Source organism: Gastrolobium bilobum, unplaced genomic scaffold (genome assembly GCF_033153095.1).
Source record: "Gastrolobium bilobum isolate Gb01-03AN ecotype WA unplaced genomic scaffold, APGP_CSIRO_Gbil_v1 utg87145, whole genome shotgun sequence".
Lineage (NCBI taxonomy): Eukaryota > Viridiplantae > Streptophyta > Magnoliopsida > Fabales > Fabaceae > Gastrolobium > Gastrolobium bilobum.
Window position 1 is genome coordinate 11,079 of NW_026898839.1, and position 26,038 is coordinate 37,116.

General features: G+C 33.7%; 3 protein-coding genes across 7 annotated transcripts; 2 read left to right on the forward strand and 1 right to left on the reverse strand.

Annotated features, from left to right (window-relative positions):
• Positions 1 to 3,572: 3,572 nt before the first annotated feature.
• LOC133284622 (protein PGR-like) lies at positions 3,573 to 5,229 on the forward strand. Its single transcript, XM_061481684.1, has 5 exons — positions 3,573 to 3,724; positions 3,818 to 3,931; positions 4,062 to 4,293; positions 4,608 to 4,850; positions 5,098 to 5,229. Exons 1-5 carry the CDS (start codon positions 3,573 to 3,575, stop codon positions 5,227 to 5,229), a joined length of 873 nt encoding a protein of 290 aa, XP_061337668.1.
• A 1,871-nt stretch (positions 5,230 to 7,100) lies between these two features.
• On the forward strand, positions 7,101 to 10,871 carry LOC133284621 (protein PGR-like). The gene is made up of 5 exons (XM_061481683.1): positions 7,101 to 7,406; positions 7,511 to 7,624; positions 8,588 to 8,810; positions 9,947 to 10,195; positions 10,370 to 10,871. The coding sequence occupies exons 1-5, from the start codon at positions 7,255 to 7,257 to the stop codon at positions 10,499 to 10,501; spliced, it is 870 nt and encodes a 289-aa protein (XP_061337667.1). The 5' UTR covers positions 7,101 to 7,254; the 3' UTR covers positions 10,502 to 10,871.
• Positions 10,872 to 17,501: 6,630 nt separating this feature from the next.
• LOC133284620 (serine/threonine protein phosphatase 2A 57 kDa regulatory subunit B' kappa isoform-like) lies at positions 17,502 to 21,466 on the reverse strand. 5 transcript variants are annotated; one of them, XM_061481682.1, is made up of 4 exons: positions 21,025 to 21,466; positions 20,173 to 20,237; positions 18,818 to 19,996; positions 17,502 to 18,450 (listed from the first exon to the last, which is right to left on the reverse strand). In XM_061481682.1, exons 3-4 carry the CDS (start codon positions 19,976 to 19,978, stop codon positions 18,094 to 18,096), a joined length of 1,518 nt encoding a protein of 505 aa, XP_061337666.1. In that variant the 5' UTR covers positions 19,979 to 19,996; positions 20,173 to 20,237; positions 21,025 to 21,466; the 3' UTR covers positions 17,502 to 18,093. The 5 variants fall into 5 exon arrangements, with proteins under 5 accessions (XP_061337666.1, XP_061337664.1, XP_061337662.1 ...); XM_061481680.1 differs by lacking the exon at positions 20,173 to 20,237; XM_061481678.1 differs by having other exon boundaries at positions 18,818 to 20,237.
• Positions 21,467 to 26,038: the final 4,572 nt, after the last annotated feature.

Sequence of the window (26,038 nt, forward strand, 5' to 3'; positions counted from 1 at the left end):
AAAACTAATTACATGAAATTGTAAATTAAAACTAGATCCACATCCAGCCACGCAATTCGGCTTTGATACCAATTGTAGGAGCAATTAGATCATGCGGAAGCATTTAGACCATTGTGGTTTGGATGTAAAGGATCGTCATTGTTTACAATTACCTCTTGTAGCGCATATATTTCAGACTATGTCTCAAGGAAAAATGGAAAGTGTGTAGAGAGACTGATGACTATAAGTATAGAATATATATGGATTCCAAGAAACCCTAACCCTAAATAGAATAGGCTTTAAGTTTCTTGAGCTCTTCTTACATACTAAGCCCCATTGAGCTTTAGTGAAAGAGCAAAACCTAATAACACATTCATCATTCCATATACTCAAAGCTATACAGTACTGTCATTACCAAAACGACACCCAACCTTTGTATATCCCAAACACTTGTAACTCTTACCCCGTAGTTGGTGTTCACTCATAACATAAACAATTTTGTTTCTCATAAAATTGTAAAATTTTACACGTGAAATCATATTTGATTCTAGGTGGGAATAAATATTTTTTCCATATGGCGTTGAGACTTTATATGTGTATATTTTTTCAAGTGACACTTTTAGCAGCGCAAACAGACAGCAATGTTCAACACCACGGTTCTTATTGTCACCAAAGGAAAAATCTGCCATAAGAAAGAAAAAGGATAATTGAAACTAGCAATTCATCCTTTTTCAATACCAACTCGTGCCAAGAAGGAAGAAAAGAAAAAAAAAAGGGAACATTATTCAATGCTCATCTATCTAGTTGTCGGGTTGGTACTGTAGTGGAGTGGGTCTACTAGTACTAGTACTTGACGGAGATTAATGGATCTCAGATTTCTATTTACACTGCTCCATTTTGGGACTTGTCCACATCTTCATATTATATCTCCATTTTGAACCCGTTTTGAGTGTTGGCTTATAAAAGCAAACAAAGAAAAAAGGAAACACCGTTTTTAGTGTGGTAAAAACGAATTGAAATTGCTAGTAATATATAGTCAAACAACTTATTTTACAAATTCTATGGTTTTCCATATGGTCTATTCAAAGGTAGATGCCATGATGCCTTCAAAGAGTCCTGCCCTTGAAAATAATATAAGGTCAAGTGCATTGTAGTTGTGGGCATTAATTGTTTGATTAATGATAAGGTCCCTCGCCGAAAAAAGTAGCATCCCCTTTTGCCATGAAAATTTAGGTGGTAGAAACCCGTTGTACAACACACTGCAACCCCGTAATTGTAATCCTATCAATGCTTGAACATTAATATCTATCAATCAAAGCTATAAGAACTTACCGAAGATATTAAATACGTTGTACTAATAATATTAAGTACGCAGTACTAATAATGTTAAATTATATTGAATATGCCTCGAATTTTGGAAAGAAAATGATAGAAAGAGTATAAATGTAAAGTTAGTACAATAGGCCTACACTTTCAGGACACATACCTGTCCACAACTGTGTTTGTTGAATAAAAAACGATTTACATCAGACTAGATTGTGGAAAATTAATGCGGCAAGCTGGCACAAACACAAAAGGGAAGAATGTGTTGGTTTATAGAAATATATGTTGTGCAAATAGTACAAACTTTGAATAGCCAGTATAAGTAGCCAGGGGAGGAAGAGGAACAAATCACAAACGTGGCTTGAGGGAACACACCCCCAACAACAAAATTTAAATTTAGCATTTTATTAGGTGAACTAAAAAATCTACAAGATAAAGTGAGATAATAAGAAAATATAGGATGAGGACAAATATAAAGAGAACAAGTTGAAGTGTTACATAGCATGGATCCTATTAGAGAAAAAAAAACTGTTAAAATAAAAGATTTAGTATTGTCACTGTTAAACTAAGTTACCGTGATTTCATCCTTTATATTTTTTTGGTTTATGTTTTTGGGAAAAGTGTGTATCATTTTAAAGGATGTAAAGTTGTGTCATTTTAAGTGAGAGAAAGAGATAGATAAAGGAAGAGAGAGTGGACAAAAAAATATAAAGATATAGGTCTCACCTCTTTGTGAGAATGAAATGATATAAGTTGTGTCATTTAAAAGGACAAACACTTTTCCCTGAATTTTTATCCAATTTTGATGCAACACACTACAGAAAAGTAGTTCAGAATTTTAAGGATCTTACTAGAGATTTTTTGCCTTTTGTTATCAAAGCATATTAAACATGACTGCAATAAGCCCATCAAGCTTTTGTATATAAAATGCTTTTCAATAGGTCCATTTTGTGTCATCAATCATTCTGATTTGGAAGCGGCAAAAGAACAAAACTCAATTCTCAAATCTCGATGGTGAATAATGGATCAAATATTTATGGACACAGCCCAATTTGAGTGAGCCCAGTATTACTCAATCTGCCTGCCCAATAAGCAGAACTTGAAACAAATTTGTTAGAAAGAAGGGTGCAGGTGAACAAAAATGGAAGAGTTGGAATGATTGGATTCTCATTTGTATTGTCTTTTTGTAATGTCTCACATCGGTTGGAGAGGGGAACGAAGCATGCCTTATAAGGGTGTGGATACCTCTTCTAGTGTGAGGCATTTTGTGGGGTGTCCCAAGAAACAAAACCGTGAGCTCGACAATATCAAGGTTTTGGGGCTATTACACTTTTCAAAAAAGTAAGTTACAGCTATTTAGATTTTTAAAAAAAATATTTAATTTTTTAAAAAAATATTTGGCTTTTGACTTCTGCTTTTTTTAAAAGTAAAAATTTTTAGTTTCCGAAAAAGTAGGTTTTTGACTTTTTTTTATTACTTCTACTTTTTTTAAAAGCAGGCATCTAAACAGATTTTTTTCGAGAAGTGCTTTTTTTTTCTTAAAAAAAACAGCTTTTGAAAAAAAAAAAAACTCATCCAAACAGACTCTTAGTAGTGATGGAAAAAGCCATTCTTGTTCTATTTGATGTTTTCTTTTGCAACAATGTCATATGCATTTTAACCCACAAGGGTAGCTTAGTTGGCAACTGAGCTCCTAAGGATTTGTTTGAGTCAGGGATTCAAATCCTGCTAATGCACCCGCTGTTTCAATAAGGGACTAGCCTTCAGGGCCATACTCCGAGGACAAGGTGACCGGAAGAGATTGAATGGAAATACCTCCGGGTTATATCCAAAAAAAAAATGTCATATGCATTTCCTTATGAATCAGTGATCAATCGATAGGTAATTTTAATATCAGACATTAAAAAATATTTGACATTAATGCATCAATCAAGACATGCTTATGGAAAGCAAATAAGGTGAAATAATCATTAAGACACAAAGTGACTGTTTGAGAGATCAATTTTTATTTTTATTTTTACTCCTTTTAGTCAACTCGCGTGCGTCAAGTTATGCAGCCGTACTATATAACTATAATAACGGACTCAAACAGTTCATAAAACCAACTGAAACAGTTACGGTTAAAAATCGGTTCTTTCTTGGTTATAAGCTGCGCCTTGGGGCTCTAGAGTTTCTCAAAGCTCAAGAACGTGAATCATCGCAATCTCTCGCAGTGAACCAATTTTGAAACTTCAATGGAATCATTTTCTTCTCAATGGTTGCAAACTTCAATGGAGTCACCTCCTCAATGGTTGCAACCCTTGTTCGCTGTCATTTGCGCTTTCCAAATTGCACTCATATCTCACACAAGCAGATCCCACACAACTTCTGGAGCAGTTGCAGCCTTCATTGTTATGACCTTTCACATACTTGTTGGATTCAGGTACTTCGTTGTCTTTGTTTTGGTTCTTAATTTGGTTCGTTGGGAAATCCAAAGATGTAATCTTTTTTCCCTTCTTGTTTATGGGTCATCAAGGTTTTCCTTTATGCTGTTTGCCTTCTTTCTCTCTTTGTCTTGGATCACAATGAGGACAGAGGATAAAAAGAGAAAACTTGGTCTTGAATACAAAAAAGGTCGACAAAGAAATTGGTATGTGTTAATTTTTCTTTTCAAGATTCCCATTTCGCTGATTCACTCTTCTTGTTATTTAGAATTGTCTTTCATTAGAATTCAATTCAAACGTGACTGAATATCCACTACTTGTGTTTTATTTTTTCAGGGTACATGTTCTAGCCAACAGTGGCATTGGCTCTGTTCTGGTTGCAACTATATGGATATTACCAGAAGGGCTGGATAAGTGTGTGAACTTTAAAGACTCAAATCTAATCACCTCTCTCATTGGTGGTGTTGTCGGCCATTATTCCTGCTGCGCTGGAAACATTTGGTCTTCAGAGCTTGGAATTGTCACTCAAGAGCGGACTTTTTTAATCACAAGATTCATTACCCGCAAGGTAAATTTCTCACAAATGTTTGTCAATATTCGATTAATGTGTTCGGTTCGAATTTCACATTCTCAGTAATATTCCATGTTTTTTTTAAGCTTGAACTTCACAGGAGAGTTTAAGATTCCAAGCCCTCACATTCTTTTCTTATGATTTATTCTGTCTTGTTAGCAATTGACCCTATAAGATAAAATCCTTGGCTATTTTTGGCTTGTGCTACGATAAGTGGCTTATGGATTCTTTAATTAGAGAAAAGTCAAATAGAAAATTGCTACTAAATGTCAGAGATTGTGGTTACAAATTCTTTTCTTTATGATTATCAGCGTGTGAGGAAGGGCACAAATGGTGGTGTGACAACCAAAGGACTTAAAGCTGCTGCAAAAGCCGGAACTCTCATTGGAGCATCGTTTTTTCTTCAGGAACTTCTGACAAAGAGATGTGAGTTTGTTCTTAAGAAAGTACTGGTCATACCTATTGCCTTCATGGCAGGACTAGGTGGAAGTATCATTAAATCTCTATTGGGTGCCACGTTGCAATTTAGTGGATACTGCGCTGTTCTTAAAAAGGTAAATTTATATACACCAGCAATAAAGGATACTTTCTCTTCTATCCGCATATAGCTTGAATTCTTGTATTATATAGGATGGTTGTTGAACAAATCTAAAAGCAAAATTTAATAGTGTAAGAGATGCCATGATAAAAGGTACATAGAACCCTCCAATGTAAATGCTTAGATATTTGATTCTTAAGATTTCTTACTCCATTTGCTAATTTAGGATAAAGATGATGTTAATATTGATCTTGATTTTCTAGGTTGTGGAAAGGCCAGCACCAACCGTTAAAAGGATTTCAGGTCACAATCTTCTTGACAACAATGCAGTCAACCTTTTATCAGTACTGCTGACCACAATTTTAACTTCAATCATTTGTGTGTACATTTACTGAACTCATCGCAAGCAGCGGTTCTGTGACTGAAAAAAGGTTCAGACTTTAGTTCAAATTTTGTAGTTCAGTGATGGTTGATGTTCCTATACTGCTGTATAACCATCATTGAAAAAGTAGATTACACCAACATTAGAGTGACAAACTATATTTGGTTCTGGAGAATAATCAATCATATACCTTCTTGTTAATAAAAGATGACATTTTTACGATCTGTCTGACAGTTTGTTTGTTATTAATATAGTCAGTCACCCAAAAATATGTGCTATCCCTAATTGATTTTATTGCCGGCAAATCTTTAACCTAACCTGAATATAAAGTTAAAATAGGCACGCAAAGAAAAAGGGCTTTTTGTATTCAAAAAAGAATAAGAAAAAGGGCTTTTTGACTAAACAAGTACTTTTAACACACAAAAAAACTTTTTGACATGCGAGATTTGTTCCATTGCGAGATTGACTACATTGGTTTGAGATTTTTAAAAATAAATAAATAAATAAAAAATACATTGATTTGGTCAAGAAGCCCAAACAAAAGTTTGCACTTCAAGGTTGTTTAGTTGGAAATTGGAAGTGGAAGATTCCTTTATCCCTTCAAATAAAGGGTGAACATTTCGCAGACCAGTGAATCAAATATAATTCATTTTAACGGCTTTAGATTTGAGCAATAATTTACTCTTTGACTTCCATATTGTCAGCTATTAGTGCTTTATAGTATCTCTAAAACCAAATCCCAAAACCATAATTTTACCCTACATTCAACTCAGCTCCCATGTTTTTAATTTTCTGTTAGAAACCAGAAATCCCAGAACTGATTCCCTTCTTTCTTGTGCTCTTCCTATCTGCTGATCTGTAGGGTAATAGAGACAAATACACACCTAATATTTGATGTTACTTATAATCCACCAATTCGTATTTTTTAATTTACGAAAGAATTTCTATATTTAATTTATTATTTATCTGAATTACACTTTGGGATTCCTAATATAATGAGTTAACTAGTTCAAATGCATACAGATTCTAGACAAACATGACCATTTCCAATTATATTAATTTTATGATATACTTGCTAAGTGACACAAAATCCTATTAGGATTATTTGATTCCACGCTAAAATCTCTATGAAATCGATCTGCTCTTTTGTCTTCTTTACGTTATCTTTCCTTTCAGCGCAACATCTTGGTAGAAGGAAAAAAAAAATCCTGCACAATAAACTTCTTTTTTTAAAAAAAAATATGATTTTTTTGGAATAAGATTATATTTATAAATTTTTTTATTTATAAATATTTATGAATTATATATATATATATATAATTTATAAATATTTATAAATAAAAAAATTATAAATATAGCCTATCTATCCTTTTATATTAAATTTGTACATAGTGTCTGTTTGGATTTTTTTTAATCTAGAAGATACTTATAAGCATAAACTAGGTCAAACAGGTTATAGAAAAAACTCTTAGGAGGAGCTTTTTTTTATAATAAAGAAAAAAGCTAAAAACTAAAAGCTCTTAGGAATAGCTTTTTTTAAGCTCTTATCTGTTTTTTCTTGACACTTGTGTGCTTTTTTTTAAATGAAAAGTGATAAAGATAGAGAGAGATAATTTTTTTGAAATATGTGCTTTTAAATAATTTTTAAGCTAAAATTTATATATAATTTTCAAACAAGTTTTAGCTTTAACTTATAAGTACCTTCTAGCTCCTACCAAAAAAAATTTGTACATATGTTGATGAATTTCGTTGTTTTATAAGGTCCTTACTCCTTAGCATTGGAAGGCACCTGTTACCATTAAAAATCACGTGGGTCCAACAGAATATTCGTGTTCCAGTGGGGGAAGCTGCAACCTATAACATTAACTAGAATAAAACGAGTCAAACATTTCATCAAACAGTTATAGTTGCTGGTTAGTGTTGCCCCTCGTGGTGGTTAGCTGTAGGCTGCGCCTCAATGTTCAACGTTGGGGTTCAAAGCTCAAGAACGTGAGTGAATCGCATCGCAATCTCGCAGTGAATCAATTTTGAAACTTCAATGGAGTTATTTCCTCAATGGTTGCAACCCTTGCTCGCCGTGGTTGTGGCGTTCCTCATCGCATTCAGAGCTCACCGAAGAAAATCCCTCAGCGCTTCTGGAGCAGTTGCGGGCTTTATCGTTATGGCCCTTCACATATTTGTAGGATACAGGTAATTCGTTGTTATCCTTGTTTTCTTTTTTGTTTTGGTTCTTTGGTTCGTTGTGTGGCCCAAAGATGTAATCTTTTTGCCCTTCTTGGTTATGGGTCATCAAGGTTTGGGGCTATGCTGCTTGCCTTCTTTTTCACTTCGTCTAAGCTCACAAAGATGGGAGAAGATAGAAAGCGAACACTCGATCCTGAATTCAAAGAAGGTGGACAAAGAAACTGGTGTGTGTTCTTTCACTTTTTTCTTTCCTCTCTGCTTTTAGATTCCGCTTTTGGGTCTCTCTTTTTTTTTTAAAAAAGCTCACGTGGTTCTTTCTTCTTGTTATTTAGAATTGATTGTCTTTAGAACTCAAATGTTAAGAAAAAATCATAGCATTAATTGCATTCAGACCTGAGTTTTGTGTGTAACATCCCGGGCGCTGACGAGGGCGGGGAGTGATCGCCGGTGCGAAAGGGCATGGACAAGGAGCGGCTCCTGGCAGGCTTCTAAGGACGGGGGTACATCGAATCAACACCCGAAAGAGAGGGATTCCAGAGACTGTGCTGGTATGGTTCTCAACTGTGTACAGTTGGGAATGACTTATAAGAATTAATCGGTACTACTTATACTAACAAGATGCATCTACTTTTCGGTAGCCCGGAACGGAAGAACTCCATAGTTAAGCGTGCTTGACTTGGGGCAATTCTGGGATGGGTGACCTCCTGGGAAGTTTTCCCGGAAAGTGTGCGAGTGAGGACAAAGCACGCTGAAAAGTCTCGTGTTAGTGTGTGGGGACAGTCGTTAATCCTTGCAAGTTGCTAGGCGTTACATTTTGCATCGTCTTAAAAGAACCATACGGGCCAAAAAAATGTTATACATGATTCATATTTGGGCTTATGGTTGTAACTATTCATAACCTTGAAGCCTGCAAATGGCTCTTCACTCTTGCGTAGGCTGCTATTAAATTGATAAACCTAGTTTTCGATGAATACCATGATTGAGATGTGAATATGATAATGGCCATAGCTCTCACTTTGAGTTCATTTTAGTATCACTGAATTGAGGAATGAGTTTTTCATACAATTTTACATATAAAGCTTATCCTTGAAATTTTCTCCATATTGTTATGAGGACACTAAATTTACCCGTAATTGTCTGCTTCTCTCTTCCTTTTGACTAAATTTCCCCTGCTTGAGTTTTTTCAGGCTACAAGTTCTAGCCAATAGCGGCATTGCTTCTGTTCTGGTTGTAACTATATGGGTATTCACAGAAGGGCAGGATAAGTGCTTGAACTCTACAGACTCAGCTCTGATTACCTCTCTCATTGGTGGTGTTATTGGTCATTATTCCTGCTGCAATGGAGACACTTGGTCTTCAGAGCTTGGAATTCTCAGTGATGATCAGCCTCGTCTAATCACAACCTTCAAGGTAAATAACCGATTGGTCATGCTCTTTGATCCTCTATCCATATTTGGCATGCTCTTATTTAGTTCAATTTGAATGCAACTTGAAGAAAGTTTTATTAGCCTCAGTGTTTGGTGTTTAGCTAGCTAGAAGTATTCTCACCGATGTTTTGGTCCCTCGTTAATTTTTTTCCTCTGAATTCAGTCTTTCACAAATCACTTTTTGCAATGTAATTACTTGCTGATCAAAATTCGCCTATATTTAGTCCCTCCATGAACTGGTTGTTAGTGAGAAAGATGGAAAAATTTAGCATCCACCCTTAATATTTTATTTGAATAGTCTTTACAGGGCTAATTTTGGTGATAAAATGCTAAATTAGGTGACTTGTACTAGCTAGACACTGTGATGTCATAGGATTCAAATGATGACAGGTAATTGTTCCACCTGCCTCACTAACGGCTGGTTCATTGAGGGACTAAATTGAGGGGAATTTTGATCTGTGATTGATTGTTTTGTGTAAGTTGATATGTGAGAGACTAAATTGAGAGCAAAATAAAATTAGTGAGAGACCAAAATGGGATTTTTGTCAAAATTTTAACCCAAAGATACTGTCGTGGGTGGTGGGGGCGACAATGGCCGTAGGGGCGGAGGCTGTGCCATGGTGAGGTTTTGGGAGGGCTGGGTCATTAGAGGCGAGCAATGATGTCCTTTTACATTTTCAAAAACATTCCCATGAAATGGGAAGGTAACAACCCTGCCCAAACCCATAGGAAATATAAGTCATGAAATAGGAAAGTTGCGTTCCAGGGAATGATAAATTCTTGAGAATTTGTTTTTTGAGCTTGGAATTCGCTGGGGAGTTTAAGATTCCAAGCCTCCCTAAAATATTCCTCACATTCTATTCTTATGACTTATTCTGTCCTGTTAGCTGTTGACAAACACTAACTTTTCACTTGAAGTTCTTGACACTATGAGTATGAGCATCTTCGAAAAACACACGGCTACTTGGCTTAGTTTACCAAACACTGCCTTAGAATACCATGCTATGAGAAGTGACTTGTAACATCTGGTGGATTCTTTAAATAGAGAAAGATCAAGTAGAAAATTGATACTAAATTTCAGAGATTGTGGTTATGAGTTCATTTCTTGATGATTATCAGCCTGTGAGGAGGGGTACAAATGGTGGTGTGACAAAAGCAGGACTTCTAGCAGCTGCTGCAGCTGGAAGTGTCATTGGACTGTCATTTGTTCTTCTGGGGCTTATGACAACCAGATGTGAGTTTGATATAGTTCTTAAGCAACTACTGGTCATACCTATCGCCTCCCTGGCAGGATTATGTGGAAGCATCGTTGACTCTCTATTGGGTGCAACATTGCAATTTACTGGATTCTGCTCTGTTCGCAATAAGGTAAATTTAGATACACAACCAATAAAGGATACTTTTTCTCCTAACGGCATATTGCTTGTATTCTTATATAATATTGGATGGTTGTTGAACCAATCTCAATGCAAAATCCAATAGAACCCTCTTATGTTAATGTTTAGATATTTGATACTTGAAATTTCTTACTCCATTTTCTAGGTTGTTGGAAAGCCAGGACCAACAGTTAAAAGGATATCAGGTGTCAATATTCTCGACAATAATGCAGTGAACCTTGTATCAGTGCTGTTGACCACAATTTTAACTTCAATCGCTTGTTTGTACATTTTCTAAATTCATCACAGGCAGCGCGGTTCTGTGGCTGAAAAAGGATCAGACTTCTGAGTTCAAATTTTGTAATTCAGTGATGGTAGATGTTCCTATACTGTTGTATAACCATCAATTGGAAAAGACTATACCAATATTAGAAATGACAAAACTATATTTGGTTCTAGAGCATAATCAATCAAATACCTTTTTGTTAAGAGAAGATGAAGGGGTTGATACATGACATTCTGTCTGACAATTTGTTTGTTGTTGATAGTCAATCCCCAAAAAAATATGCGCTACCCGAAATTGATTCAGTTATCCCTGCATATGCTTTGACTCAGTTTGTAACCTACTTCTTTTTACTAAATTTGATGACAAATGTTGCTGTATTCTGTTCCAGACTGGATGCTGATATGTCCTTTTAACATTGATCAGATTCCATGTGCTTTACCTAATCTGACGTTCTTCTTGGGACACTATGTGCTTTCTCTCGTGAATTAGATTAGTCAATGTGGTGCAACTAATGACACGCTTTTCTTGATTATTCTTTGTAATTAGATAACTATTTACCAACGCAGATAGGTCTAATTAACACAATCTGATTGCATGAACCTTCACCCTGAATAACTATTTTAAGACTAGGCTAAGGTTGATCACTGGTTACTTAAAAAAAGAAGAAAAAGAAAAAGACCCATATTATTATAAGGCAGGCCCACGACGGGATACTTGTTGTAATCGTTGAGACAAAAGTGCTGGGGTCCGTCTAAAAGACCTGCCTCCAATAAGTCTCTTACGTGTTTCATGTTTGAACAGCTGGACCATTGCGGACGATTGACGAAAAGGACAAAAAGGGCAAAGCCTCTAATGAATCTTCATGATTACCAATTTTTTTCATTTTTCATTTTTTATTCATGTTTGAGAAATAATAAATAAAACTATAGCACATTTATTTCATTATGATTTTTTTAATTTATAAAGAGTCATATTAGTACATTATATAAATTGAAGGAAAATATATACTTGGGTCTCCTTCCTTCTTTCTTTTATTGTCCTAACTTAAAAGTTTGAAACTTGACCATTGTTGTACTTGCACCTACTCTTAACTACATTAACATGTTACTTCGTTCTGTATGTGTATGGTACTGTCCTAAAAATTTGAAACTTGACCATAGTTCATAGTATCTTCTAACTACATTACTCCCACACCAAACAGATGGAGACATGAGACGGAACAATGAATATAAATTCTGGATCAACTTTTTTAAAAAAAAAAAAACAAGCCCTTTTCTGTTTAGTGTAAACCCATTTGGTAAAGCAGGGTTTTCCTTTTTATTGGTCAAAAACAAATAAGAATTGTTGGTCCATTATATAATATAAATTCAAAGATAAACTCATAGAAACTGTTGAATACCATGGCCATTAAAATCTGGACCCAGAGAGGGCTCCAGTTCATCTGTGTGCACAAGAATCAGCACGCCTTTTGCCGACACAAGGCAAAAAAGGTAACGTTTATTATTCATTATTTCACCGTGTTATCATGACCAGAGTAACTGAGGCGGAATAAAAATATTCAAGGAGGAAAAAAAGAGAACCTGTTAGGCCTATGCCTCCTTGAGCATAAAAAGAAAATTGAATCAATAATACCACAAGTCAAAAGTAACATACTCAAAAAGTTACATCATCATTTGTAATTATTTATTTATATAGAAACATATAGAAGAGACCATTATTATTATTTTATTACACGACTACTTGTGTACTGAAAGATGATCATCCTTCTAAGTTCTAAGGGCAGCAGCAGCACACCATTTCCAAGCAACACTCGCAGGTCTCAACGCAACAGAAGCAGCAACACATGGCAAACAAGCTGAAAATCCCCACCAGCCAACAACAAATAAATAAAAAAATAAAATAAAATTGATGATTCACATGAATATTGAATGAACATGATGAAAGAAAGGAAATTATTACATGTCGAGAACAAAGAGAGCAAAATGATGAAAATATAAATCATTTATATGTTAGAACCTTTTTGTAAGTGGCAACAGCAATAATAACCATTAAAAAAAAACAGTTTACTAAAACATGAGCAACAAGGATAACTATACAAACCAAGCATAAAGACATCCTTTTTCTTCATGGCGTTTGCGAACATGTTCCACATAAGTTATCTGTTGGACTGGAGGTGCATACATTTTTTCTCTCTGTGTTGGGGAAATTATTTCCTTGGAATTATAAGGCGAAGGAGGAACCAATAGGTAGTTAATAACGAGAACAATCAAGTTCTGATTTCGTTGCAATTCAGGTGGTACTGAGGAAGGTATATTATATATTATGTATGGTAATATGTTAGTGGTTACAACTTACAATTCATTTATTATATTTGGACACGTTCATTTTATTTCTCCTTAGCAATTAAGTTTCTTCTCTGCCTTCTAATCTCTTTTTTCTTTGTTTGTTTTTCTGAATGGAGGACTTTTTGAACTTCGGATTTTCCTTGTTGAAATATAATAAAATAAATAGCAAAATATTTGTGCAGTTACTGCAAATAAATTATCTGCATTTACTCTTAAAACGACGTCGTTTTGAGATTGAAATATTAAAAAATTATAATTATAAAAATTATTATAATCCTGAAATAAATTAAAATTACAAAAATACCATATTTTTCATTCAAAACGACGTTATATTAAACTTACTACAAATAACTTATCTACAATAATTACAGAAAAAAAGGAACGCTCAAATAACACTATGACTTGAATTTCATGGTTTTTAGACATAATGCCGGCTCAGTTGATGCCGTTCGACTCCAAAAACCTTTTTTTTTTCTCTCCCTTTTTTAAATGTTTCCCTCGCATTCACTTCATCACATCATTCTTATCGCCTTACCAACTTAAGAAAAGAATTAACAAATAAAGAAGTTAATGGCTGTCCCTTGGATGCTTGAATACAAGCTATATCTAGATTCAACACATCCATATATAATTCAACTAAAAGAAAATTACATATTTTCATATTGGATCTGATAGATAAAACTGTTTAAAATGTATATTTAGGTATTTTTTTTTTTTTTTTGGTAAACAGTATATTTAGGTATTTTAAATATGGGATATCGAAGCATGGTATTGGTATATAAAATCTCAATATCTCCCTATCTAATATGGTATTTAAAAATAATAATAATTTTTCTTTACCATGAGTATATATATATATATATATATATATATATATATATATATATATATATATATATAGGGGAAGGATATTGTAACAACCAAGTTGTGTTACTACTATGTTACTACCAATCAATCTCACCATTAGATCGATTATGTTGATCCAACGGTTATATTTATTTTCATCTTTGTATGGTCATGATTTTCCAAATTTAAAGTGAAAGCATTAAATATGGAAAATCATATCTATACAAAAGTAGAAATAAATATAAAGTATTAAATTTGGGAAATCATGATCATACAAAGATAAAAATAAATATAATCGTTGGATCAACATAGTCGATCTAATGGTGAGATTGATTGGTAGTAACATGGTAGTAACACAACTTGATTGTTACAATATCTTTCTCTCTCTCTATATATATATATATATATATATATATATATATATATATTGTCATTTAACATAACATTTGGAAAATTTAATTATAGTAACAATTATACAATATGTCAAATTCATTAAATGATTCACATATCATTAAATACAAATGTAAAACTTTTTTATACTATCAATATATGAAAATTAAATTTTAAAGCAAATTCTTTCTTATTTGCTACGAATTACCAAACAATGTAAAGATTTTGCAATCATGAATAAAATTTTAATTTACACTAAGTGTCGATATACCTCACCAAAATGTGAACAGTCTTTCACATGAACCAAAGGAAATTACTGAATATCTTAATTTGCCATTCCTAAATCAAGGTCGTAAATGTCTACATCTACGATGCAAAATTTAAGGCATTGTTTATTAAAAGGGTAGTTGAATATTGAGTAGTCCAAAGGAAGGGGGAAAAAAGGGAAGGAAGGAAGGGTCTGATGACACCTGTGTGTAAACGGAACAAAAACAACTTCAGCAATTCATATAACAAATGCACTAAATATGAAGTAAGTTTTATAAAAGGGGTTTGCATTTATCATTTAACATGACACAATAAAGTTTCTTACAAACACAATATTTTGTGGGGTCCACACTTTTTGAAAAAAAAAAAAAAACTACGACACGCAAAACAAATCTCTATAACGTTACACAATCACTTTTCTTGCAACATAACTATTATAAAACCCTTTATAAAAAAAATATTTCATTAACTTTGCATGCACTTTTTATTCCTAAGAAAAGGCCAAAGTGAATTCTCTGGCTTTTTGATCCTTTTGTCCTCATTAATTAATTAAGAGTAAATATATTTTTTGATCCTCAGCAAATTTTACGATGCCCGCTTTAGTCCCTAGCAAATAAAAAGGCTCATCGTGGTCCCTAAGAAATTCAAAATGGATCCATTTAGTTGAAATCGTGGTCCCTCACAAATTCAAAAAAGACCCATATTAGTCCCTAAAATGAGTTCATTTTGAATTTCTTAGGGACCACGATGGGCCTTTTTATTTGCTAGGGACTAAAGCAGGCATTGTGAAATTTGCTGAGGACCAAAAAGGGTATTTACTCATTAATTAATAATCATTTTGCCCCTTACCCAAAACTATCTACCAATCTGTCCCTCTTTAATCGATTAACTTGAATATTTAATCGATTAAATGGTCAAAACAAACAAAAATGGTTGACTCCATATTTAATCGATTAAATCTCCCTCCTTAATCAATTAACTTGAATATTTAATCGATTAAAACTTATATTTAATCAATTAAATATTCCAAATGAACGTGAAAGCATTGATTGAATGAGACAAATAAGGAAAACTTGCTACTTTCAAAGGGGATGATTGAGATCTGTCTTGCTGTGAAGAAATACGAAATGGAAGTATTTCACCCCGGCCTGAACTGAAGTTTGAATATGTGAATAAGGACAGTGAGTACATGCATAGTGGTCATCCTCAACCAGTATATTGTGATTTAGGGACTTCAGAGGGTACTATTGAGATATATACTGATTGGAACTAATAGTGATGGAAGTATTAGATGTGCTCCAAAAGAAATGAAAGATTGTGGTGACTATATATTGAGGCTGAAGTCCATACTTTCAAATGGATGGATTTCTAAGTTGGAAAGAAAAACTCGTGACATACTGAAGAATTTTTGCAAAATTGAGCACAAAACTCTTTAGAAAGAAGTAATATTAAGTAGCAAATCTATGATAAGAGCTGCTTTTAGAGATGACGTGAATGATAATAACATATATTGTCAAGTGTCAAGTGACTTGTCAGAAGAAGCACTATTTCTCTTCCAATAGCATTGGATTAAAGGTGAACCAATCATAATTCGGGATGTTCTTAAACTAAGGACAGGTCTGAGTTGGGAGCTAGGGGTGAAACTGGGTCGGGCCGGCCTACATCAGGCCAGACCTGGCTTAGTATATTTTGTATAATAGGTCGGGCTTGGGCCTTAAAAAACCTGTTTAATAAAAAGGCCGTAGGCCCACTTTCAAAAGGCTGGGCCTATAAGCCTACAGGCCCAGCCTATATTATGCTATTGGGTCAGGATCATTTTACACCAGTGTAAGTTACACTCTCAATCTTGTCCATTGATCCCACTTATATCTAAGGGTTCTAATTTTTTAGTAATGTGAGTCATTGGATACAAGTGGATCAATGGTCAAGATTGAGTGTAAAACTTCTAACTCTTACACCGGTGTAAGAATATCCTGCTCCTATACTATTTATTTTAAATAAAATAAAATAGAGTAAGTATGCCTTGAAGGAAAAACAAAAGATATAAATTTAATCAATTACAATTATTTATAACTTAATTAGATTCGATTATATTTTAATAGAAATCTTACTTTATTTTTTATATAGGAGGAACCAACATCTGAACATGTTAGATTGTGTATATGAATATATTAAAAGATTTTTGGAAAAGGTTATACTTACTACAAGCAGCATAATGTGTTTGTTGGATTCGTGTAGTTATTTTAATTTATTTGTTTGTAGGATCTGATGAAATATATGTTATTTAGTTTGAGCATTTTGCTTTTGAAAATGACTTAAATACATATTGTATGAATTTTGTTATGATTCATGATTCTGTTTGGACGTTGAAATTATGATTTTTGGTGTAGCAACAGAATTTGAGTACTTCGTAAAGTTGATACATGGTTGTGCTTGGAAGTTAAAAATTAACAGGCTAACAGGTCAAGCCAGACCATTTGTTTTTTTATAAACGGGCCAAGTCAGGCTAACAGTTAGACTCATACTAGGCTTGGGCCAGGCCAAATTGAAATTTTTTTGCGTAAGCTTGGGCTTTTCGGGGCAAAGCTTGGCCCAGCCCAGCCCACTTTCACCACTATTGGGAGCCAAAGGTCACTTGGCGAGCATTATGTGAAAATTTGGATTCAGAGAACAACTCAAATGCGTTAATGAACCAAGATTGGTTCTCTACACAATGAAGTGGCGAGTTTTCCTTGTTTGTCTCATTCAATCAATGATTTCACTCTCATTTGAAATATTTTATCGATTAAATATAAGTTTTAATCGATTAAATATCTCTCTTAATCGATTAAAGAAGAAGATCTAATCGATTAAATCTCAAGTCAACCATTTTTGCCTGTTTTGACCATTTAATCGATTAAATATTCAAGTTAATTGATTAAAGAAAAACAGATTGGTGAATAATTTAGATAAAAGGGCAAAATGATTATTAAGTAATTAATGAAGGGCTAAAGGATAAAAAAAAACTTAAATTCTCTCATGTTTAAATTTCATATGACATAATTATATGATATTTTTATCTTAATCTCTCTTCGTATGCACTAAATAAGTGAAATACAATTATTATTAATGTGAAAAAAAAAATAGACAACAATTTCACTCATGTGAAATTTTAACGTGCCCATTGTTTTTAGCCATATATTCATCCCTCTTTCTATATCTTTTAATAGTCTGAAAATCCGTTGAAAAACAAAAAAAAAGGTACTAAAACCTGACAGGAGCAGGTAAAAATAGACCAGGAATTCAAGGAATGAACATACACGTAATTTTTCACTTGGTGGGAGAAGATAGAGATGCTTAGACATCCACGTAGCATATAACCAATGAGTGTAGCAAAACCAGCAATGACACAGCATTCAGGTACACAGTGTTGCAGATGGGCAAGGTAAGGGGCTAAGGTGGGGGCCATGAGGTAAGAAAACTGAATAAAAGAGTGAAGGTTACGGGTGCTGACCCTGCAAATAATTGCATGCACGAATAAGCCACCGACACACACAAACACCCCCCACCCCCTATTCCTCCAAACAAAGTAAAATATCACCCACTACTCAGCAGTTTTGTGAAAGAACCTAAGCAACACCCTTCAGCACAATTTGAAGGTATATAATATACTAGGTGATATGCATACCCTATTGGCAATGGCATCTTAACATGGCCAATAAAACTGAAGATCCACACCACTATGTAATTAGAACCATACATCATTACTCAAACCAATTAGCAGGCCACAGAGCATGTAGCAGATTTTACTGGAACTAAAATATCACCACCTACAGATTGGTCACTGGCAGCAGCTTCTAGGCGTTCCCATGTTATTCTTCTCCTCTCAGCTGCAGCACTTGACCTTGAATCTTCTTCCTCAATCTTGCGTTGGCAAGCAAGTACCAGATCCTCATCCATCTGAGACAGCATCTTCTTGATGTTCTGAGTCAAGTTGAGCACTGCTTGATTCCAGTGGTTTTGTGTGTTATGTACAAGCGCTGAGAAGACAAGAGGCAGAATCACCTGCCGGTTGTGCGTGATAAGATTAAGGATATGCTCATTGTTCCATAGCAAATGAGCTCTTTCGGCCACCTGAATTGGGACATGATTGTGAGCTGATTGATGTTCTTTATAAAGACATAAGCACCATAACCATATAAGTAACTAGAAATTGCATGGTATGATCTCCAGAGACCATATCATTGTGTACATCAGTAATGCTTGGACATTTGAAGAACACTACAGGATTCAGCTAAGTCTACAAGCTCAGGTTTGAGAAAGATAGATACTACAATCAATTACATTTGAAAGCCATGATTAAATAATCAATTTCCAATTCCTTTGAATTTTAATGTATATTCTCTTCATCGGGTGAAAGGTGAAATTTAGAATCAGACACAAAAGCAGATACTTTAATTAATAAAGCAACTAAAAAGAGGATCAGAGTAGAAGAAACTACCTGATAATGAGAACTATTAAGGCAGCAACCCATCCGTCGGAACAGTGGAACCATAATCTTCTGAAATTCAGCCATGCTAGTCATTTCCAAAATCTCTTCCAACTCACTTATGAACATTAGCTCCTTTTGGCTACTTGTCACGGGCCAGTACTTTAATAGTCCCTTTATCACAGAGCTAGCCAGTTTTTGATCCTTATCTATGAACTGTACAACACAATATGTTAGCTGCTGATGATAAATACCAACAGATTTAGGCTTGTGCAAAGGAATTAAAGCCTTCCACAAAAATACTTTGTGCTCTTCCTTCAATGGCAAGGCAAACCCACTAATCACACTCCCAAAAATCTCCAACAGCTCAGCAATTCCATTATGCCGCTCAGTCTCGAAGACAAACCGGTAGATGATATTACTAACAGATTTCCGAATAAAAGGCCTGTGAACCATGAATTTCCCATAGATTCTATGCAGAATTGTTTTCAAGCAATCTCTCTCTCTAGGGTCCTCAGAATCAAAAAGGTCAAGTAGTTTCAAAATAAACGCATTATCTATATGCACTTTTGCCAACTTCACATCAAGAGAGTTATAATTGATGAATTGAAGGAGTAGATCATAAACAATTTGCAGGTGAGACCAGGCAGGATCAAACATAGGCTCTTCATCTTCTGTTTCTCCACCAACAGTACTCGTACGAAACTTTGGGGGGAAAACCCTGAACAAATTAATTGCACACATTTTACACAATGCGGCAATTGCTGGTTCTGTGAACTTTACAGTTCCAGAAGAAACAAAATCAACAAGCTCTACTAATGTTTGACGTTTCAGATCTTGCTCTGCTGTGTTCTTATCAGGATCACTCATATCATAAACTTTGCAGCAAAGATTCAACTTACTAATAAACAGGCTTTGCTTCTGTGTATTTGAAACATCTTTGAAGGATAAACAAGGGTCAACTGCTTCTACTCCAGCACTCAAGCTTGCAGGGAAAACAACTGAAGATACCCGCTTCACAACATTTAATTTGCTTGAAATGGTACTTCCAACATTTGTACACTGAAAAACATTCCCAAAACTGGTAGTATTGCCAGATTCACTCCTTGCAGAATCTGATGATTCAGACTTTGGCACCTTCTTCGGCAATTTCCTAAGAATTTGCTTTATCATGGTGCTAGCCGAGAACACCTGCATCCAACTTATCACACTGTCAATTAAAAGCATAACTCTTTCAGGATGGAAAAGCTCAAATCCTAGGAAATCTTTATGTTAATTTCCCAATGAACCAGACAATCTGCCCAAGTTAATTTAATCATTCAACAGAAAAGCAAAAATGGAAAGCAAGGCATATGTGCGAGGCTTACACAGTGTAACTAAGACCAGTTTGGAGATTATACCAGAGAACCAAAGAAAGAATATGGACAAAGTCCTGTACAAGAAAGAATATGAGACCAGGAGTAATGCAATAAATGGGATATAAGCAGAGAGAGAGAAGATCAAGAGAGAAACATTACTCTTTGGACAAGGGGATGTGTAAAAGGAATTGAGGATAGTCAAAACCTATGTATTTCAAATATGGTATTTGGGATGTCCTTTGAGAACAGTATTCAGTCAGATCTACCAATTGTTTATGAATTTTTGCCAAGGGATACTACAGAGTTCAGTACATTTGGATGAATCTTAGTAATTCTTCAACTACAAACAACAAATAAGTACCAAAAGCTATGGCAGAATACAAAACTAGGCATTCCCTGTAGCACTAGGCAAATGCAAACCCAGAACAAGTTCTCTTCTTTAACAAATTTTGGAATCCATTAAAGAGAAAGCAGAGAAGCAAAACAGCAAAAAAATAAAATAAATAAAATGGAAAGGACCCGGTTCTAGAAAGAAATTAACAAGCCAATAATTAATACAAAATAGAAAAATTTACAGAAGCAGCAATAGTGGGTGGGAAAAACCGAGATCTGGGTCTGAAAATAGAAGAAAAGATAGAAGAATCTCAACCACTTGAGGAACCATTAAAGACCTCGTACTAGCTTACAAGATCATTACCAGAAAAAATAAATAAATTTTTAAAATTAAAACTTTTAAGTAAATAACAATTCAGTCAAAATCAAAGGTGACTCCAAAACAGGAACAACACCAAAGTTAGTATTTTTAAGAACAGCAGTTGAGAGAGAGAGAGAGAGAGAGAAGGAGAAGCAGAGAAGACCAACCTGATTTCTGTGAGACAAAAGCAAACCCACTTAAGAGAGAGAGAGAGAGAGAGAGAGAGAAGAAGGGGAGAGGAAGAAGCTAGTCAAAGAAGGTGTTTAACTTTTAACAGATTGCATATGAAGATGGAATGAAAGAGAAAGAAGAAGAAGAAGAAAAGGGCACAGGGTGCGGGTGGGTGTGTGGTGTTTTTTGTTGGGTGGTGAAGAAAGAGAGAAAATGGTGTTTGATCTGAAGAATGCTAGATTTGGGAATGGTTAAGTTGGAGAATGGATAGGGAGTGAGCATTTTCATGAATGACCTCCATGAATGCCTCGATTCAAGAGAATAAGCGATGCGACATGTTAATGTTGCTCACACAACACAACCGCAGGTACAACAACAACAGTCCAATCACCACCGAACCCAACTTAACCTTCATCCTTAAGCCTGAATTTACAGTACAATCCATCATGCACAGTTAACTGAATAATAATAATACATTTATAAACTTCACTACCAATATGCACATTATGAAATGGATTAAAGAAGACAAATAAATTTGTTAGTATTAAAATTTTCTAATTTCTAACCTCCTTTGGTTGAAAAACTAAGTTTTAACTTTATATAAGAGTATATATATCTTACGAAATATATTTCTCACATTGCATATACGAAATAATACAACGCACAAGAAAATGAATAGAATATATTAAGAAAAAGAGAAAGAGAAAAAAGTGAGTCTCACTGATTTTTTATGTATTATATAAGATAAAATTGTATCATGTGATAAACATATTTTTCATATACTTTTAAGCGATCAAACTAGCAACCAAGGATTAAAGAATTTTGCTTGTGGTTATAATTTTAAATTAAGAGAATTCGGGTATTGTTGACATATTATATGTAGATTTGCATAATATGTATGTGCATAACCTGAGTCTTAACTTTATTAATTATATAAATTATTAGATATAAGTGAAATCAATCATAGAGAGTTAAGATTTACATCTTGTATCGTATTCAAATATAAAATTAGATTTTTTCTGTCTTGTTTTTTTTTTTTAATTTCTTCTTCTTCTTTTTTGATATATTGGTGAAAACTAAATACATGATTTAATATAAATTATCCAAATTTCTCCGCATCAGACAAATCATATAGTGCCTTATTTTAATTTCTTCTATTGCTCCGGACAAAAAGGTGCATAGTCCGTAGTCTGCATTACGTAAAGGGAAAATGGGAGATTTTTCTTGCCTAATTCCGAGGCTAGATTTTTGGAGTATGAGAATTGGGGGGAGTAAGAGAGAGTAGAGAATGAAAAGGAAGAAATGGGAGGTGAATATGGGAATAGAACAAAATAGAGAATCACGAAAAGCAAGGGACAGAATCACCGAAAACACAGAGGGAAAGAAAACTAAAGAAAGGAAGGAGGGTAAAAGTAAAATGTGACCACAACTATCATCATTCAATACGACAGATGACCAAAAAAAAAAGTTAACTAAAGCCCGATATGAGTCATTAAAATTTAAGGGGAAAAAGAAAACATTTATAATTATTAACATAAGAATTTATTTCTTTTCATATGTCTTAAAAATAACAAATATATTAACTATGAAATAACATAATTATTATTAAATTTTAATTTAGAATGTTTAGTGTAAGATTTGACTCGATTTAATAACTCATAATATTTTGTAAACTATAATAAATTAAACCATGAAAAAACCATTGAATTATAACCATGTCTTTTAATGTGTTTTTTGCAGCATTGCTTGACTATGCCCTATAAGCATGGCAGGGGTAGATGAATAAATCACAATGAATAATGATAGCAACATACTAATGAAAGTGTGTGTCAGCCACGTCGTTGAAGTGAATAGACTCCAAAGACCAAAGGGCAAGTACCTCTTCACTAAGTCATATATATATATATATATATATATATATATATATATATATATATCCATGGCGATTTGGATGGCCAGGAGTTGTGCATGGATATTGGTAGTAACAACCACAAACCTATGAGAATCACCACATATCATATTTCCTATGTCATTCCTAATGATACCTCAGCTACCTGCTCTTGCTGAATTATTCTGATAGCTACAATTAAAATGTTCATCTCCTAGAAACCAATACAAGGGAACAAGAACTACAACTTAACAAGATGTGTGCACTGGAGACGGGGTAGCTCAAAGTTAGAAATATATGATTGTTAAATGCAATCTAACAAAAAAGCATGTCATAGTACCTAATATTATTAAAAGGGAGAATGATTTATGCAGTTACATCAGAAATCATTCCCTGTTATTGAAATTATTTTTTCTCTTATTTTTTATTCTCTTTCTTTTATTTTTGTATCAGTAATAGAAGGAATGATTTTTGTCGCAATGACAAAAATTATTCTCCCTTATTAGAATACTACATCCCTAGCTCTAAAAATTTTATACCCAGTACGATGTCCAAACATCATTTTGAACTTCTAAGGTATGCTTTATGTAACTATGATTGTAATTAGAATTTCAAGTTTCAAATATATGTCCAAACATTCATATTATTTTATAAGGATTAAATTTTCATGTTATAGGATATACTTTTATTTTTTATACACACATAAAAGTGTATAAAGCCCCACAGAAGAGAAGAGAGGAAAAAAAAGTAACCCACATAATTTTAAGCGTATATAAGAGAAAAATTATTTACTATAATATGAAAAATATTAATTTCTATTTTATAGTATGATAATTATAAGGGAAAAATAATTCTCTTGTTATAAGAAAATCATGTTCTCCTGAGTTGATTTTTGTGCCAACATTTCATTTCTTTTTCTTAGAAAAAAAAAAACCAATGTAGCTCACTATCTGCGGAAAAAGTTCTCCTCTTATGTTACAAGAGAATATACAACCCCCAATTATAATGTAACTATATATTGTTTTGTATGAAGCAATTACTCAAAAGTTAATTTCAAAATAAAAAAATAAAAAAATAGCAAATTAACAGCTACATTAAAACATGATGCATAATTTCATATAGCAAATAATAAGCATCTCTAAAATTTATAAGGAAAACACATTACTCGTGAAATTCCCCTGATCCTCAGTTTCCCAAAGCAATGCTAAAATCTTCCATTCGAAAATATCTACCCATTCGAAATGACGGTTCCAATTGTTATTGTCGTGGTTCTAAATAATTATATCTCTTGTCCATTAAACAGGCTGATTGGGAATATGACTCGTTTTCTTTTCTTTTCTATTTTTCCCCCCAAAAGATCTTTGATATATAGATAGGACTCCATCAAACCCAATATGATCATGACATTCTTCCTTTTTCATACTTAAAGCTGGGGTTCAAATCATGAAACTAGGTGAATTAGGAGAATATTACCGTCCGATAAATATAACAAAGTGAAGATCAGATGCTACTGCAGCTTATCGCTACACTGACCAAATCAATATAGGGAAGTTTAACATTCAGGAGTAACTTAGCATTTCATTATAAAGAGAGATTGAAAAAATATTTAAATTATTTTAAATAGTTATTCAAACTTTATTGAAGTCATATATAAAAAATGGTACCCACAAGGGAATTGAGTAGGTAGAGTGAAAATATATGTTCAATCCTTCCTAATATCATATTTGAGAGGAGTCAAAAGTCTTAATCTCAGAATCCGTCCCTAATTCAACTAGTCACGAAGCGATGAATCGATTGAAATATCTTTAAAAAAATAAATAAAAAATGTTGAAAAAATATTATTCACAAAAATGTAATTGCATGTTAGATTAGTGACCCATAAAAGAAAAATGTTTAATACTTTTCATATCGCCGAAAATAAAATTATTATACATATATAAATAAATATGTGAGGTATATACAAAATAATGTGAGAAGAAGAAAAGAAAAAAAAAATGAGACTCTATACTTTTATGTGTTTTATGTGTTACCCACCATGAGAATCATTATAGTCAAGAGAAAAATCCAAAACTGCTACCACTTCCATAAAAAAACTGTGAATCACAAAATCCAAGGCTTTGAACCAAATTGAAACTGATTGCAAAACACCTGGCACTTCCACGAAAGTATCCTAATGTTATGCGGTTGAGCCAAGTGTTGAGGGGCATCGTCCATCAAATTTCAAAATCCACTTTTCATTTTATATAACTATGGATTTTATTAATTTCATCTTAAATGAGATAGTTATCTTATGCCATAGAAACAAGCTAGTGGGTTCCTTGACTTGAAAAAATAAAAGAAAAAAAAAATGGCACAGTTATCGAAAGGTGTGTAAGAGAGAAAACTTATCTCATGTGACATGAGAATAGTTTTTCCCTATAACTATATAAGCAGAGAGGAAGATTATATTTATAAATTTTTTTTACAACTTTTTACAACCATATTTTAACACCGTTAATTTTCGTCAATCAACGATTATTATTTATTGTGAATTAATAATTAATTAACGAGCTAAATTTATAAAAATCATAATCATTAATTAACAAAAATTAACGAGATTAAAATATAATCGTAAGAAATTGCAAGTATAATCTCGTGTAAATATGTGTACATGTGCATTCAACTTAATATTTGCGGTGAATGAAAAGCCACGCAAAAGTTTTGAACCCGTAATTCGTGTCTGCCGCCAGTGACTGGTTTCTTTTATTGATGTCAGACATCACAATCCACAAAGTCAGTGTAACGTTGAAAGAGAAATTTACTGGCTCTCAACGCTCCCACCCCACGCCCTAAAATGACTTTTCCTTTTGCAGTTAGCCATCGTCCAACCCACCCACCCACGGGTGATTTACTTTTTCTTTTTTTTCTTTTTTCCCTTTCCTTTGAAGCGAATGTATAAATAAATAATGTATTGTTCTAAAATTCAGTGCTCTGTTCACTCTCAAACAAAAATTGACACAAATGGCTGTTTTTTTTCTTTCTTTTAAAATCGACTAGAAGAATTTTCCCTTTGGACTATTTTGGAAGTTGGAACCTTAGATTACTATATTTTACAGCTAGAATCATTCGGGTAAGAGGTGGCT